General features: G+C 39.1%; 1 protein-coding gene across 1 annotated transcript; it reads right to left on the bottom strand.

The window, feature by feature from the left end:
• Nucleotides 1–95: 95 nt before the first annotated feature.
• On the bottom strand, nucleotides 96–16,089 carry LOC110050262 (leucine-rich repeat-containing protein 40-like). The gene is made up of 17 exons (XM_020756168.2): nucleotides 15,602–16,089; nucleotides 15,116–15,189; nucleotides 14,274–14,403; nucleotides 13,722–13,845; nucleotides 13,173–13,223; nucleotides 11,125–11,216; nucleotides 10,309–10,412; nucleotides 10,130–10,198; nucleotides 8,881–8,971; nucleotides 7,997–8,042; nucleotides 5,072–5,198; nucleotides 3,833–3,940; nucleotides 2,920–3,030; nucleotides 2,441–2,518; nucleotides 1,733–1,802; nucleotides 1,343–1,458; nucleotides 96–499 (listed from the first exon to the last, which is right to left on the bottom strand). Exons 1-17 carry the CDS (start codon nucleotides 15,920–15,922, stop codon nucleotides 394–396), a joined length of 1,818 nt encoding a protein of 605 aa, XP_020611827.2. The 5' UTR covers nucleotides 15,923–16,089; the 3' UTR covers nucleotides 96–393.
• Nucleotides 16,090–18,207: the final 2,118 nt, after the last annotated feature.

Raw genomic sequence — 18,207 nt, 5'->3', positions numbered from 1 at the left:
TGTTGTCCGGGGTAAAAAAAAAGTGTGGTCATTCATCATGCGCGAGGGTTCCAACTTGAAATTACTCTTTCAGATGATTGGGTGTATTCAGGGTGTACTGTTTTAATCCTTGACCTCAGTGATCTTTTATTAATTAAAAACGTGTTTATGACCAAGACTTAGATCTCTGAAAAAAAAAACCTTGGAAACAAGTCACGGAATACATATTCCGAATTTACAATTATCCTCTACATTAAAAATTGCACTCGAGCAACGTCATCATAATCGAGAATCGAAGTGTCCATTTCAAATCCATTTAAGGACGTCAGTGTGTGTTTGTGGCGAGAGGGGAAGGAGGGGTATTTCTCCAACCACACCCCCTCCCCTCGGTCAGCTATGCCACACTCGGGCATGTCACGTGGGTATACGGTCTCTCAGGTAAGCCAAAAGAGCCTGGGTTCCTTTAGAAAGAACAGCTGCTCGAGGGTTTCTGAACGGGTTCCCTTCTAACTGCAGAGACCTGAAAGGGAGGGATGGAAGGTTATTTTGTAGTTTCTGTTAGTCAAAAGACTTAAAGTCGTGTACTCTTAGGAGAAGTGGCAGCCTTACAGAGATGTCAACCTAAGAAGGATCCACTAACGGCAATTGACAACGGCCAGTTAATCAGTGAAGACGAACGGTGTATACAAAATCCCCTTTTTTATTGTAAAAGGTCACCAGACTTGATCCGTACCGCGCTTCGTTGCTCTCTGTTTCTGTTTAGCTTCTGTTGCATTGATATATTTTTATCGTATTACGTACACTTAATATGCTAAAAAAAAAGTTTTTGAGAAAAGAAATGTTGCAACCCGAAAAAAACAGATGTTATATATTATACCCCTACTTCCCCATAACGGCCACCTTGCGACAACAGCCTATTTCCTCTGTCCCCAAGGTGGCCGTTGTGGAGAGGTTCGACTAAACGTAAAGGAATCAATATTCCAAGTTACCAGGGGTGCTTCCCATTATGCCAGACCGACCGGTCAGAGATAATTGGGAATACCCGAGAAAAATGGAACGAAATTTTCCGATTAAATTGGGCCAACCAATTGAAATGGCTTTTACCATTTTTTACTCTTTTCCGAATTCCCTAATTAGGGCAAAAAACCGGTTTGTCAAAAGTGGAACGGCGAATTTCGGTCGGAATATTCCGACTGAAACAAGTGGACCACCTCCAGAGGTGATCCCGAATCGTATTCCGGTCGGAAGAAACCGAGAAGGACCTTTCCATTTGAATTTCGACCGAGATTTCCGGAATCTTTGACATAATGGAAAGCACCCAAGGATACATCAGTAAACAACACTTTTTTATCGAGCATCTCACCTTAATTGGGTTACATTTCCTAGTTGAGGAGGAACCTGAGCAATGTTGTTGTTTTGTAAGTCCAGTGTGGAAAGAGAAGACATCGGCAACAAGCTATCAACCTCGATTAGTTGAATCTACAATATATAAAATAGAATAAATACCCAATAAAGCGGTTACAGTTGATACCAGAGCTCTGATCGTCAGCCTTAAAGACGACCTTTCCACCCAACAAAGGTGTTAGTGTTAAAATTAGTGGCTCTGTAATGGGTAGAAAGAGAGCTAGGCCCGTGTCTCATAAGGGTAAAGAAATGTGAAGTCTGCAAAGGACTACAAGAATTTGCTCAAAATGGTTTCTGATCCACAACCGATGCACACCTATCCAGCCCAGTAGAAGTTTCCTATTCTCACCTGGTTACCACTGGCCAAGATAATCTCCAAGGTCTTTAACGAGTACAGAACAGATGGTAAGTTGGTAAATCTACAAAACACAATCAAGATATCAGAGTTTTGCAAGCAAGCTCTGGCAGAGTTTAAGCTCGGCATGTAACTCTAAATTGACGAATGAAATCAGGATTCAAGTCTGTAGTGTCAAGCGAGGTAAATAATCTGGCTGGCCAGACTGTCAGCCAGTCAGTTAGGCATGCCTGACTGTCTGTCTGCCTGTCTGCCTGACTGTCTGTGTGTCTGTCGGTCTGTCTGCCCAATCTAGTGGATCATCAAACACGTGATTGTCTTCAATACCTTCTACTCCTACTTCTACTATGAAAGCATTCTCATACATCTCTATCCTGTGCAACATAAGTTGTTCATTATAAACGAAATGGTCATATTTTTTTTCAGTTCAATACCCTAAAAGGCACCGCGAAAGCTTCCGCTGTGGACCTTTTGAGGCTGAACACCCAAAGAGGTACCAAAACCGGTTTTTGCTTTTTTGCCCCTTAAATGTACGACGAGCACCCCCGTCCTTTTCATATGTGAGTCCACGACAGGAAAACATGCGACTTACCAGGATAAGCTCCGGCAGTGTGAACCACTTGGCCCGACGCAGACTTTACCTTTAATACATAACACTACAAGTGCTATTGCTTTGTTTGCGGAAGAGTGACATAAACTTACCGGTTATTGGAGATATTTATTTCTCTGAGACTGGTCAGCTTGGAGAAGCTTGCAGGCACATCACTCAGCTGGTTGATGCTGCAAAGAAGCAGCACAAAGCGGCGCGGTTAGCTACATGTATCAATAAGTTCGCTTTCTGTGATTGCAAGATTCAAATCTAATTCTCTTTATTTAATGCTAAACAGTTTTTTCAATGTTAGTTCTAAACTCTAACTCCTAGTGATTCCCTTAGTTCTTATCAACAATTAACTAAGTAACTAGAAATAAGAGGCTGTTATTCTTGGGAACCATAAGAGCTATCACTTCAAAAGTCAAGTGTTGGGTCACAAAGTCTCTAGATGAACCCTTGTGTGTGACAATTCAAACGAAAGTTATTGAGCAGTACTTTCATGTGGTCACCATTTAGTATGCTGTAAAAGGTGGTTCTAACTTTAAAGTCTGGTTTCAAACCCTACTGTGGTTAACGTTTTAGAAAATACCTTAAATCTAATGATGAAAGTTTCACCAAACAGCCAAACTCTGAAGGCAAACTGGCAATCTTGTTCAACGACATGTTTAGGTCGGTAAGAGATTTTCCTAAAGAGAGTAACCTAGAAAGAAAAGGAAAGAGAAACGATATATTTATGTGGTTAAATACAATCTAAGTTTTGGACAACTAAAAGCACAGAAGTGCAAGGGCTGTATACGTGGACTAACTCCTTATGTAATGTAAATGTAAAAAAAATGTAAATCTTATTTATAGTGGTCATGCACTTAGCTATACAAGCACTAAGCTTAGCTAGTTTACAGGCATGCCACTGAAACAAAGGAAACAAGTATTTCAAGTAAACGTAACATAGTTAAAAATCCCAACTGGCAGGAGGTAGACCAATTGGCTATTTGCAAAGCGTGACCGAGGATTTGAACTCGGGACTACCGAGAAACAAATCCTGCTTGTGGCAGGGTGGAGGCCTTGAACCCAGGACCTCCGGATTACAACACCAGCGCCCTAAACCACTTGGCCACACTGCTGCCTCTTTCATATTAACATCTTCAAGCATTGTGGATGTGGTGGATATTGTTCTATGGCTGAGTTTTGAGGTTCCATGTGCTGAGCACTTATCATCACTGACCAGACTAACCTGCATACAGAGATCTCGTGTTTCCTTTGCTCTTCCATGTGATGCAAAGGATAAAGGAGAATGTGTCTGCACACAGGCGAATGACAAAACAAGAGTTTTCTTTAACCTCCCCTTTGACCACAGTTAAGACTCATCTTCACATCATCCCTCCCCAAAGGTGTTTTTGTTATAGTTCCCCCCTATTCCAATTAACTTCCCTACTTTAATAAGTGTCCCTCATTCCAGTACGTGGATGTTACAAATGTGTTTATTATGTGCAAACCCGTTTCACCTGGCTGGTACTTCATTCAGTGTATTCTTGCTGAGGTTAACAGTGGACACCTCTGCTGATATGGCTGCATCCCAAACATCATCAGCAATGCTGCTGGCTTTTTTATTACTGAATTAAAAATAGCAAAAAAAAAAATTTTAAGGTAGATGTTGTTGTTTAAATTGGGAATGAGATCCAACAAAGTGAAGGAGATAGAGCCCACCTAGACAATAAGGCTACAGAAACAGCAATTGAGGATTAACAAATTAATAGTTCATTGTCAGACCTCAAAGATTTCATTTTCTCACCATGTTGCATTAGCTCTAGTCTCTCTACAGACCCTCTATTTCGTTGTGAGTACGTCAAGATCGCAATGAGTCAAAGTATTAACCACAAGGGATTTGAAAAAAAGCCCAAATGCAAAGGGGTGGCCCTGGGAAAAAAATAACCGATGACAAAAAATAAATGTCTGTGGGCAGACTAGGTTAGCTCAGTTGGCTGGATGCCTGCATGCTGTATAGAAGAGTTTAGGTTCAAATTCAACTTGTCTTATTAACTGGTGTGATAATGCTGAGCACTGTGTGTCACAGCACAGATCAGTTGCATTGTCACTGTTACATTGCCTCGGCTCGTATCATTGCTTCCTTGGCCTTATTTCCTGTCCTTCACAAATCAACTTGAAGGGGAGATTAAAGAATTCACGACATTGCCGATAAGACTACAAGTAGGGTCAGTCACCCTGGTGTCGTAGCCTTATGTACCATGGGCTGGGTGGGTAGGGTAATCATAAATGGTCCAGTAGCAGCAAATAGAGATGCCTTTGTAAGGTCTGATCTCCCCTTTATAATGTAGAGTGTAATGAAACAAAATCATTATTGCAACACGTGCAGTTGTTATGTACCTTTATCATTCAAGTGGAGGTACGGTGTACGGTGGCCTAATGGTTAGTACGCTGGACCCCAGATTGAGCTGTCAGGGTTTGAGTCCCTGGCTGGGGTCATTGTATTGCGTTCTTGAGCAAGACACTGAACTCTAACAGTGCCTCTCTTCACCCAGGTGTATAAATGGGTACTCGCAAACTTAATGCTGGGGGTAACCCTGAGATGGATTGCATTCCAACCAGAGGGGGGGAGTAGAAATACTCCTAGTCGTTTCATGCTACAGAAAACTGGGATAAGCTCCGGCTCTGTGAGGCACTGGCCCTACACAGACTTCACCTATCATTCAAGACCCTCATGTCATAGTGTCTAGTTAACTGACCTGTAATTGAGTGTCTTTGTGCTACTGATTGTGTGTGTGTCCAATCCAGTTGATGCAGTTGGTATTGCTGAACTGACTGGTATTGATGTCACTGGAGCATCTGTCAAGTCTTCCTGCTTTTCATCTTCTGATAAAAACAAAATAAATACCAAGTATAAATGTAACCATTAAGTAATATATCAAACATGAGAGACCATGACTGTTTGACCACATTTCCAAACACTGAGAAGAGAGTTGAAAGTACAACATGTAGCGGAGTATTTTTGGCGAACTTCAAGGTGTTTGGAAATGTGGTCAAACACTGTCTTGAGTGTTTGATATATCTTCTTAAAAGAAACTAAAACTAAGGAGAAAACAGAGAAATAAAATCGTAGAAATCTATGCTAATTAAGATCAGATATCCAAAAACCATCACATTCATGATTTCCTTTGTTTAAACTTGATGAATTATCAACGAGATTAAGAAGCCCTGATCAAGCAGGAAATGGATGATAGTTATAGCGTGCACTTCCATCTGGCACTGTGAGAGTAAAGTGTTTTGCACAAGAACGCAACACAATGTCCCTGGCCAGGGCTTGAACCTGGACTGCTCAATCTGGAGTCAAGTGCACTAACCATGAGGCCACCGTGCCTCTTCATTTACTTTGAGCTTGTTCAAATTCACAACCAACGATTCTTGATGAAGACATGATTGATCATCGCAGATATACACACAACTTCAGCAGTTGCAAAATTAAAGCCTGGATTCAAACCCATGACTTCTGCGATACCAGTGCAGTGCTCTACTACTGTAGCTGAGCTATCAAGCCAACTGGGAGCTGGTCATGTTGTGAGTTCGTAATATACTGTATATTATGAACTCACAAAATGAACAGTTCCCAGTTGACTTGATACCTTGGTTACTAGAGCACTGCACCGGTATCGCAGAGGTCATGGGTTTGAATCCCATTCAAACCCGAATTTTTTTTTCAGGCTTTAATTTTGTAACTGCTGAAGTTGTGTATATAACTGCGATGATCAATCACGTCTTCTCTTTCTCCGCAGTTCAAATATATGATATTTCATATATTCATTTGCAATGATTCTTGATGATACTTTTTCCTGTTTTAACAGGCATATGATAGTTCATGATAGTTGATGGTAGTTAGGGGAGAATCAGCTATCATCAACTAGATCATGTGTCGCTTTTGACCAGGGTGGGTCTCAAGATGCTTGTATTGGTGAACCTGAGCAGAGAGCATTAGATGAAAGACTACTTGTTGGTCACAGTGTTATGTCCCTGATACAACTGGATGTAAACACTTGAGAATGATTGATTAGTTTTCGTCCATTTGCTCTGTCTATTACTAGCTTTGTAGGAGGTGCACTGGCCTATTGGTGTATATCATTGTCTCTGGATTTAGTGGTGACTGTTCAAGTTCCTGCGTAGATCACTGTGCTGTGTTCTTAGACAAGACACCTGTTAAAATCTAGGTACACCAATGGGTACCAATGAATTTAACGCTGAGGTTTACTTTGTTATGGACTATCTTCACATCCATGGGGGAGTAAAAAAAAAAACACTTCATCACTTCAAGGCCACTACTGAAACTGGAGATGAAAACCAGCCTAATGGTTAACTAAACCCAAACACAGGTGCCTCTGCATGACAATAATTGTAAGTCTTATTGGCTTGTGTTTAGTCTTGGTAATGCCTGACATTTGATTAAGGGGCAATGCATGGTCACTAACACATTGTGTTGTCAAGGTAAAGTCTGCATACAAGGCAAGTGGCCCATCAGGCCAGCACTTACCCCAGTTTCAGTAGTATGAAGCAACCAGGAGTATTTCTACTCCCCCATCTATGAGATACTGGTCTATTGCAGGGTTACCCCCAGCATCAAAATTGCTGTTACCCATTTAGACATTTGGGTGGAGAGAGGCAGTGTGAGAGTAAAGTGTCTTGCCAAAGAACACAACACAATGTCCCTAGCCAGGGCTTGAGAAAGGAACACTTGACTCAGAGTCAAGTGCACTAACTAGGAGGCCACGCCTCCCATTGTATTGTTAGAACATTTGATTCAAGATCAAGTGATTCAGGTTTAAACACTGCTGCAGTAATTGTGTCATGTTTTTGCACAAAACACTTACTATCACAATGCCTCTCTTCACCTTTAGGAGTGTAAAGTGATACTAGTAAATTGACGCGGGAAACATCAGAGATCCATACAGGAGAGAGATTCAAGACCCTTAGCCACTTCATGTTGAAGTGCTGCACCTTGTAAGTAACTAGTCTTAACCCACTGACTCCTAGAGCTTTTTGCCAAAACACATATTTTGGACATTTTGGAGATTTTCAGGCTGGATATGGGCCAAATTAACTCCAATCTACTCAAAAAGGCATTGCAACATGACAGCATGCCTTTCTTTCCACTAGCATCGCGTTCTATAACATTTTTGCTTGGGCATGCACAGAAATCAAAATTTTGGACAAGAAAGTGACCTATGTCTTTAGGCTTTTCGATTATTTCATTATTTCTTTTGCCTTTCCTTTTTCTCCTTTTCTTTTCTTTTTGCTGCAGTGATTGACCTTCTACTGGGCTTGCTTCCAGTTTAAAACATTCTGAGAAAGCATCATGGAGACAGACAATTTTTGCCACGGATTAGCCACGTGTAGTGGCGGGAAATTTTGCTCTGAGTTTTTCACTCAACTTTTTGAGCATTTTTGTGCATATCTCAGGCTCCATTGGGCCCATCACTCAGATCTGGGTATCATTGGAAAGATCTTTTCCTCCTGCAGAAGTTGAGCATAGATGATGCCAATTTTGGTCAATGATGACATCAGAAGTGGAATAAAGGTCAAGGTTCATCACAGCCGGTTACGGCCAGCACAGGAGTCAATGGGTTAAATAACTTTACTTTACTTGTTACCGATTCTTTTCACACCTGGGATGCGACTTCTTAGATGTTTCATAATGGCTTGAGTACCTCTCTGAAGTTGAAGAGGATATAAAAACAAGATTATTAAATACACTCAGATTGTATACATGTAACAACATTACTTTATCATGTGGCACAACATTTTTGCCAGAGTTTAATTTTGTGGATCGCCCATTTTCTTGCATTTTGCAGGAACTGATTTTTATGATAGTGAAATACTGGTTTTCCCTGGTGGGGATTAATTTTTGCAATTTTCAGGAATTTGCATTTAATTTGAATAACAAAATTTTCCTTTTCTTTCTTACACTACATACAATATTGACAATGTTAAAAACATGCCGAGATGTAAAACACGGTAATCAGCTACAGTGTCATTCTGTCAAAATATTACATCTTGCCTTAGTGTGTCTGATAGTAAATACATAGTACACCTACAGACAATCCTTTTCTGTAAACATTCACCTAACTGTACCAAGGGGAAGTTCATTGTGTTATTTCTGAACATTTTGTTTCTAATTTCATTTCATGATCACACTTTGAATTTGTTGCATGAAATGTAGATGTACATGTACATGTAGGAGTTTCAATTTTCTACTTCTGCAACATTGCATGCAATACATGTACACGTAACCATTTTAGGTTTACAAACATGATGCAATTTGAGCAACATTTGACAAGAATTAAATTATGTTATTGTGGTGTTCCACAAAATATCCCATGGAGGGTTTTTTTAATTTCACCTCCCACCGCCCCAATCACTCTAATAAATTTCCTTTAAACATTTTGGCTTTTGAGAGCCCCTTCTCCGCTGAATTTCCAATAACCCTCAGACTTTGGGTGGGTCCAGATTTTTCTGGAACCACATATTGTAAAAGAAATGCCATCCTTACCATAACAACATCCCTTCGTAAACTCTTCAAAGGATTTCCATCCAGAACAAGTGATTTAAGATGTTCCATTCTACCCATGGTGTATGGAAGACTACAATACAAAATGGCAAACACAATAACTGTGTATTAGTCCACAAAAATAGTTATCAAATGGACACTGTTTTGTGTCACTGTAGAAGTAATAATAATATTAAATTTATAAGAAACAAGTCCTGAAATTTCAGTCTATCACCACCAGCCATTTCTTCCAACTCAATGTCTGGTGAACCTATTTAATATTAATGATATTGTGTGAGTAAAATCTGTATTTGAGCACAGTGGCCCAACAGGGAGGCCCTCATCTCCACTTTCTGTAGCATGAAGCAACATACTAAGAGTATTTCTACTCCCCCCTGTATGGGATGCTAATCCATCGCAAGGTACCCCCAACATTAAATTTGCCGCTACCCATTTATTCACCTGGGTGGAGAGAGGCATTATGTGAGTAAAGTGTCTTGTGCAAGAACACAACACCAAAACTCTGTCCAGGGTTCAACTCCAGGGTAGTTGTTCTAGTGCACTAACCATTTGGCTACTTCCCCTGCCTACTGCCTTGTTTATGGACAGAGACAAAATTATGAAGTTTACTATTAACACATGAACTGCCGGGGACAGCAAAAAACTCAAAAGAATTGCTTGAATTGGAAAATAGTGCCTCATTCTATTCTCTACATTAAAATTTACCACAATTTCAATTTTCACAAATCCATGAATTTCTCATAGCTGGTGTTCCTATTGCATAGTAAGAGGATTTAGCAGTGGTGAATGGTAAATGTGAGACATTGCAAGAAGGCGAGACTAGCAATTGTCTTTGCAGGCCTGAGACATTTAGACTTCTTCAATTGCAAGACCGAGACTTACACTGTATATTTCAAATGTGACCTCATGACATTCAGACATCATTCATATAAAAAAAAAACCATTAGTACCTCAACACTTTATTAGCCTTGCTAAAAATCAAGACTGCGAGACAGCTTTGTGAAAAAAAATTGAGACTGTGAAATGCACATGCATGGGTTTTGAATGATCATTCACAACCCCTGGATTTGTACAGATACAAGGAATGACAAAAAAATTACTGATTAACATGGTAAGAGTTATTTGCTTCAGTTTTTCTATTTGAATAAAATTGTCGTACTGTTATATCCCGAATAAGCTACTGCGGTTACATCTAGTTTTGTCACTACGAATGTTAACATACAATACTCACCCAGAAATATCATTATTTGCCAAGTCAAGTCTTTCTAGTTTTTTCAACACAGTGATTTCATCTGGAATACTAAAATACCAAGAAATACAACTTACATGTACAACGGTAATGAGAAAAGAAACAGCGGTGTTATCGTCATTTCAAATAACAGTGTGTAGTCTTGCACTGTGAATGTTTACCTGTTAATTCTGTTGTCTCTAAAATCAAATATTGACAGTGAACGGATGTAAGAAAAACTTTCTCCATTCAAACTGCTTATTTTGTTGTTACCAAGATAGAGTTCCTGTTGAGAATGAAACAATAATTTCCTGATAAATAGTCTCATCTTGGGTGTACAACAATGTTCAATATTCATTGTCTATACCAACTGCCTTGCCATGTTAGCTCTGAGGTGTATACCCTAACTCAAACTCATTGCCAAGTCATGAGCTTCAGTGGAAAAGGCATTTAAAGGATGGTGGAGCCCGGCAAGACATGAGACTCGAGCAGAACATGTAGGTATCCATGGCAACCCTAAGAAGGGGGCAACCACCATGCACCGTCGCACTGATGGAGTCAGTGGAGATACTTACCACCCATACATATAGCCTACTTACTTTCACAAGTGAAAGGGAGAGAGATACACTGTAAGGGAGTAAAAGCACACTACAAGCATGAATGGCACTCAAAGCAAACTGCACATTCTTACACAGCTGGCAAGCAAAACACACAAGCCCTACAAAAACCCTGTATGAGACCCCACAGAGCATGGTCACCCAGAAAGGCTGCTGACCACTATGGGCTAGACTCAAACTTTGCATAAATTACATTAACCACATCAACATATGAGTTTATAAATTAATAATTATTGATAACTTCCCATCCTCACTACACATCCTCACCATTGAAAAAAAAAAGGGCCAACAGACAAAGTGTACAGAAAAGAACAAGCCAGTAGGAACAAACTAATACTCAATCGAATTTCTTTTCAAACACAGATTCCGAAATACTCCTACCTTCAGGGACTGACAAGAAGACAGTAGAGGGACACCAGTGAGTTGATTGTGACGGCAATCCAATCTTTCAAGATTACTTAGTCTTCCAAGATCTGAAAAATAGATTAGACTGTGTAACTTACTTACAATCAGTAAGCATCTTAGTTTGTAATTAATCGAAGCTTGATTGCTTAATCTTCAAAATGCTGTGGATCCGCAGGAAGAAACCGAGTCTTTTTAAAACACCGACTTGGACTCCATCTACATGAAACTATTTGTTTAGCCCACTGAACAGACATGTCTCTCAGTCATGGCTTTATAACACACCTCACTGGATTGACATCAAACAGTTATTTTTATCTTTTTAACTTATTCTATTTAAGTTATCTTTTCCGTTACATTCTTCACTTGATCAAGGTGTCAAAATGGCACCAAAATATATTCCAATTTTGGCTTATCTTTATGGTCAACGGTATTTCCAAATTTAATCTTATTTAAATATTACTAGCAAGGTTAAGGTGGCTCCCTAGAGTATTTACGAGCACCCTTCCTATAGAGCGTGAGTTAGAAAAGGAAACTTAATTAATTTCTCTTAAAGTTTTCCCTGTAGAGATTTACCATTATGGGTACTGTTAAAATAAGGCTTATTTTTTGGTGTCAATTTTTGGATTAAGGCCGTTACCATGGCAGCATCTCATCTAATGACAGGCTGATATATTCCTCATTTTGGCGTAAACTCCTTAATATTTATACTTTCCTTCAATGAACTTTTTTCATACTTTGCCACATCATGTAAATGATATTGCCTGACATTTTGAATTGGTAAAAAGTCAAGGTTGTTCAGACGGTTTTTTCAATATTCTGGAACTTGTCATTCTTCTAGATATATTACATTAGCTCTGACAGATTTTAACAAAAATAGGGTATTTTATAGGAATCATATGTGGTTACAACTGAGCCAAATTTTAAAAAAATTCACCTAAGGAAAAGCAAGAAAATTCGATGTCAGTTTTTCTTTTTGTGCTCATGTTGACGTCATAGTAATAGAAAAACACTTATGTTTTCCTTTGAGCACACGCAGATTACTTGAGCTTTCGTCCTATGTGCGTGTGCAATCGTAAAACTATAGGGAGCCACCTTAAGTCTATGTTCAAGTCATCCCAGGCTACTGCTTATTTCCAGTTTCTGTAGCACGAAGCAACTAGGAGTATTCTTACTCCCCCCTGGATGGGATGCTAGTCCATCACAGGGTTAACCACTGACACACATTAAATTTGCTGATAAACAGTTTGTTCAGCACATGTTCAAACCCACACTGCTTGGCCCAGAGTCCAGCAAATGATCATACATACATGTAAATACATATACTTTTTGGTAAGGCAGGTCTGAGTATGGCAACCTTAGGGCTGGTGTGGAAAAGCCTTTCTACAAATATCACACAAAACCACCTGAATATCTTTCCGGAAATTCTCAAAAAATCTCCTGAATATCACCAAAAAATTTCTAAATATCTCTTATTTTTGTTGTAAAAATGCACCGATTTTGAATCACTTAGGCCGAAATTTTTAAAATTTCTTACAGTGGCAGGGGTTGAGGAAGAAGATTCAGGTGCTTCGATGTTACCAGTATCCGCCATATTTGAAATTTGTTTGTTTTAGTGATATGGAATACATTTTTCGAGTGGGAAATCGCTGAGCTGGATTATTTCTGGCATAAAACTGAGTCTTGTTTCAAGGGAATAGCAAGGAAAACACAGGGCTAAGCCAAAAAAGCTATTAATATTTCTAAATATCCCTAGACTTTTTAAACATCTTTAGTTAATAACTATTTTCTAAATATTTCGGAAATTTCTAAATATCCCAAAAAATATGCAGATATTGTGGACAGGCCTAGGTGTGGACCTGCCATAAAATGTAACTAATGTTTATACAAGGAAACAAGACATTAAGAATACAAAACTTACTACCATGTTTTTGGCCTTTGGTCCTTGTAAATCTTTCAAGCAAACTGTCAGTAACACTCTGTTCTAACTCTTTCTGATTAAGCAAAGTGTTAACGAAAAGACTCACCTTTAGGAAGTTCACAAAACTTGTTATTGCTAAGGTTTAAGTCTCTCAATGCTGAAACAAAAAAAAGAAATTATTCATTTTTGGTGCATCTCTTAATTTCACTTGACCAGATGGCAGGTACAGTGAAAATTAAGTTACTTCCTTTCCTTGCATTCTCATTGCCAGAGGTCACAGTCCTTTTGGTCAGCACAAAAAATTGCAACCTCCGACCAGACCAGATTATCTGAATATGTACAGAGTATTCATTTTGTATTCTCAGATTCATAGTGCTGACCAAAACAATAATTATTGTGTGGTCTGGGGACAGGAATGCTATCCTTGTAATATCAGATGGGAAGTTGCACTTGATACTATACTGTTAAACTGACACTTTGAAGAACAGCCAAAACAATAATGATGATGAAGTTGATGACTAAAACAATGATGGCAGAAAAGACATCCATTTTGGTAACACGAATTATAAACTTACAATCCCCAGTTTTTGTTCAGTTTCACATTCACTTCAATTTACCTAACATGTTTAATTTATTTAATAATATAACCTCTTACCATGTAAGCGACCAGTCTCAGGAGGGAGATGTTCCAAAGCATTCTGAGACAAGTTCAAATGACGCAAACTTTGACAGTTACCCACAGAAGGAGGGAGTTCACTGAGAGAGTTGTTTGACAAATCCTACACATATAAAAAAGTACTAAATTTAAGAAATGGTTGTGTTACCAGCAGGCTGTTAATATATTTTAACAAAAAGACAACGCTTTTCAGATTTAACAAACATGAATTGTTTCAAAAATAACTTCTGTCATCATCATTGAGAATTATCATGATCCATATTATTAAATCAGTTATTTGCCATCAATATCAACATACATGTCCAGTCATTCCTCTACTGACTCCCATCTCTCTACAATGACCCCTGGCTCCACTTGTACCTCTCTCCAACAAACACTTATGTCTTCCCCCTGAGTTTGATGGGGTAGTGGCCTAACAATAAGCATACTGGACTCTGGGGTCATTGCATTGCAATCTTAGAGAGGACACTTTACTCTCACAGCGCCATGTAGTGTAGAAAAAGGCAAATTGAATGAGTGCAGTTCACTTACCATTTCCTCTAATTGTTTCATCTGTGACAGTTCTATTCCTAGTGTTGTTAGACAGTTATGATCCATCTTCAAAGAAGATAAACTAGCAAGACTTGCCATTGACACAGGAAGGGAAGGCAATTTATTGTGACTAGTTAAATAAAATTGAAAAAACAAAAGAACAAAGCTCATCTACTGTACACTCTGAATTCTACACACTAGAGTAGAAGGATAGCTGACATCTCTGGAAGGAGGTGGCTTTCAAATGATTCATTCAATCCTCTTCGTTCCTGGTGGAACATAGTTTGTCCACTAGTGCCCACCACCTGACCCTATTTTGCGCAAAATGTTTCACTTCCCGCCACATGAGCTTCTCTCCTCCAAATCTGCCATTCTAATGCGCCTCCAGGTTTGCTGGGGTCTCCCTCATGTGCGCTTAAACCCAGGCATGGCTTAGTTTACATTATTCTGTCTGGCCCTAAACACTTCTTACACAACTATTTTCTGTAATATTAACCCAGTGCAAGGAGCACAAGCTGATATGATAATAAACTATGTATTGGAAGTACCAATCGGCAGAAGTTTGACAAAGCTAAAATCTATAGTATTCAGGTATAGGGTTACAATGTAGCTCAACATTGCAACTGCTGGGGTCATCAATGCGACTGATCTTTTATCACTGGCGACAAACAAACTTTTCACTGCCATCTGCCATCTTTCATGCTTTTCACTGACAGAAATACTTTTGCTGGCAACTGAATCTGAAGATTTTGTACTTAAAGTCGAGCTCTGGCTTATGAATAAGAAACCCTGTATAAACAATAGCTAACTTGGTTATTTTATAGATGTAGTGCATTTAGTACCTTAAGTTGAGTCTTTTAAGATTCACTAGCTGTCCAATCTCTTCAGGTAGAGAAGTCAAACCATTATCATGGATCTAAAATAACAAATTGTAGACAAATTTTCATAATGTAATTTGTAAAGGGACAAAAATAATTTCTGATAGCAATTGATAATAATCGATACCAAACAATGAATCAATCTCTATTGATTACTATTGGCAATCAAAAACAATCTATAACTCACAACTTTTTCCTTCATCGATTTTCATCGATTGCTATCGGCAATAAATATCAATCTTTGATTGATATTGATTGTTAGCGATTAAAATCGATTGTCGGTTTATCGACTGACTACGCCTGGGAAAACAATGATCATGAAAATAGCGTCAATAGTGGAGAGGTCAACACTACCGACCTTTGTCATTAAATTAAATCATCAAACATTAAATTTTCAATTGCCTATTTCTCTCCGGCTCACAACGAAGCAGGAATACTATGCATACTCACATCCAAAACCGCCAGAGCAGGCAATTGCACGATCTCTGAAGAAATCTCAATCAACTTGTTGGAAGCTAAGATGAGTTTGGTGAGTTCCACCTGTTCCCACCATTTATCGTCTTCTGTACAATCCAGTGAAACGCTCCTTGCCTCGGGTGGTACATCCAGATTCACTCTCCATACTTTGTCTGGCACCTTTGTCAGGCCTCGGTTAGAAAGATTCAGCTGCCCTGATTTTCTCGCCTGCCGCAGTAATGCGTCCGAAACATCAGCTGTTTTCCCAGCAGCTGATTCTCGACCAAATCCCGGATTTCTTGGTCGCCTTTGCATAAGTGAGCTGATCAAACACCTTAGCAATAGACCTTAATTCTGTCTGATTCTCCAGTTCCACTTAGTTTCTACGTAATGACACTTTATCAAGGATAATATAAGACTTATTAGATATTACAGTAAAATAAGCCCCCCCCTGGATGTCGTCCGCCATTTTGATTGTCGGGAAAGACTAGGACCGATTGAATTTCAACCAATCAGGGCGCACTTCTACGACAGCGCGGGGGTTCCGATATCTCCAATTTTGTTTTTGTTATTTATTCACTTATTTATTTATTTATTTATTTGTTTGTTTATTTGTTTATTTATTTATTTATTTATTTGTTGCATGATTATATTGCACATCGAGCAAAGTAGAAAATATAAAACACAGACAGAGGAAAGAGCCCTTCAAAATGTGTTATAAACACCACAGAGCATACTCCAAGCAAAGTACATTAAAAACCCGCTGTTTAGCCAAGCAAGATGAATCAGTTTCTCACTTGTGGGTTACAGTTAAATTATGATAAACATTTTAACCAAGGAGTGTGACTTTGAGATTTCAAATTTATTCTTTCAAGAAAATACATAATGCAGTTGTGAATAAATAGTTTATATTTAATTACCAAACCGAAGTTTATTTTTTTTTTCCTGGTAATCAACATATATATCTCCCTCATAGAAATTAATTATAAGAACCTAATTAAGAACCTACTTGGCCTACATTGCCGATACCTACCTCAAAATACAAGAACCTATCTTGCCAGACTTCAAAAATGCAGGTTTTACTGCAGCAAGGATTACAAAACGCGAAGCTCGTACTCAGTTCCGTCAAGTTTCCCGAATTTTGAATTTTCCAAACCTTTTAGCATCAATATCTAGCAAACCAGATCTTTATTTTTTTTTATTATTTTTTAATATTTTGCTGGGAAAATTCTCTAGTAAAAATCCAGGGAACTGAATGCGCTAGTTTTGAGCCCTCTGTAAACCGTTTAAAGTTAATGAATTGTAAACGCTTCCTTTGAAACGAAGGTAATTGAGGAAACAATGTTTTGTTATTTTTTGAAAAGTACCTGACATGTTTCTTTCAACTGCATGCCATGTCTTCTCAAATGTAAGCACGGAAAAGATCAGACCGAAGCGATTTATGTAAGTAATGCATCAGTCAATTCCAGCAGTGCCCATCCCCCCCCCGGGCTAACCCCCGGGCATTAGCATTTTTTTTTAAAAATGGGCAAATTCCCCTAAATGCCCCGGGGTGGGGACGAAGAAAGAGGGCAAATGCCCCGCCCCCGGGATCGTCGCCTTCCAACACCTCCGCAGTTTTTTAATTAATCAGTGAATAAAACAGTCAACTGTTCAGTATTTTAATGCAACGGTAAGACTTCAAGGACAACAGTGCGTGTTAGTTGATTCTGATTATATTTATTTCTTTATATTTGTTTTTAGCAGTTTGCTAGAGGATAGCTGGGATTGCGGCGGACGTGCCCCCAGCCGCGAGCGATGATAGGCGCCTGTATTCGCAGGCTACTTTTTCTGTGAAGAATCAAGACATTTTAAATGATGATGCATTGCATTTTAAGCTCGCAAGATCTGTCTTCAAGATCGCATCATTTGAATTCGCAAACCTTAAGTATTTTAACTCCACTTTCATGAATTTAAAAAATGCTAGGCTAGTTTTGAATGCGAAATGCGAAATAGTCGTGTTCACGTCAGTTATTGTTTTGTGATAAACAAAATATAGTTCACCTTGTCGCTTATATTTATATGCTTACAAGTAATGAAGAAATGTCTAAAATTGAGAAAACATAACTTTAAAAACAAGCTTCTCTAGTCCCTGACGGACAAGCCATTGTTCGACAAACGCCTCGTCTTTCCCGATGAACTCATCCATGGCACTTTCCAAAACACGTGTGTCGAATGCCCGGGGGACGTCGCCCCGGGGTACGCAAATGCCCAGCCCCCGGGCCGCGTTAAAATTGCGGATACCCCACCCCCGGGACTGACAACTTGAGCAAATGCCCCGCGGTTGCCCGGGGGGGGATGGGCACTGCTGAAATTGACTGATGCATAATCTTCTTTCAGCAACACAGTTACACATGGTAAATAAATTAGCTTTAGCTGCATTACGAAAACTTGAGTCGATTAAAGAAGGAATCTGTCTGGACCAGCACTGATCTTTCTGGCCTATGCCGGGCTACAAATGGAATCGCAATTTCTGGAATTTTTCCTAAGTTTGTTTTCGTTTCATTGACATCCGTTCTAAATAAAACCCTTTTGTCACTAACAGTTCACATGAATGTTTA

The sequence above is a fragment of the Orbicella faveolata genome, unplaced genomic scaffold (assembly GCF_042242905.1).
Source record: "Orbicella faveolata isolate gen_17 unplaced genomic scaffold, um_ofav_v1 contig_14, whole genome shotgun sequence".
NCBI classification, from domain to species: domain Eukaryota; kingdom Metazoa; phylum Cnidaria; class Anthozoa; order Scleractinia; family Merulinidae; genus Orbicella; species Orbicella faveolata.
This window is presented reverse-complemented; position numbering and strand designations above follow the sequence as displayed.

Bases quoted from the DNA above. Each gene is read 5' to 3' on its own strand.
- LOC110050262 (XM_020756168.2), bottom strand. From the start codon at position 15,922: ATGCAAAGGCGACCAAGAAATCCGGGATTTGGTCGAGAATCAGCTGCT. The intron at 13,224-13,721 runs GTAAGAGGTTAT...TTTTTGTTTCAG, and splicing joins TGAGACTGGTCGCTTACATG to CATTGAGAGACTTAAACCTT. The intron at 8,043-8,880 runs GTAAGGATGGCA...CTTCAACTTCAG, and splicing joins TACGAAGGGATGTTGTTATG to AGAGGTACTCAAGCCATTAT.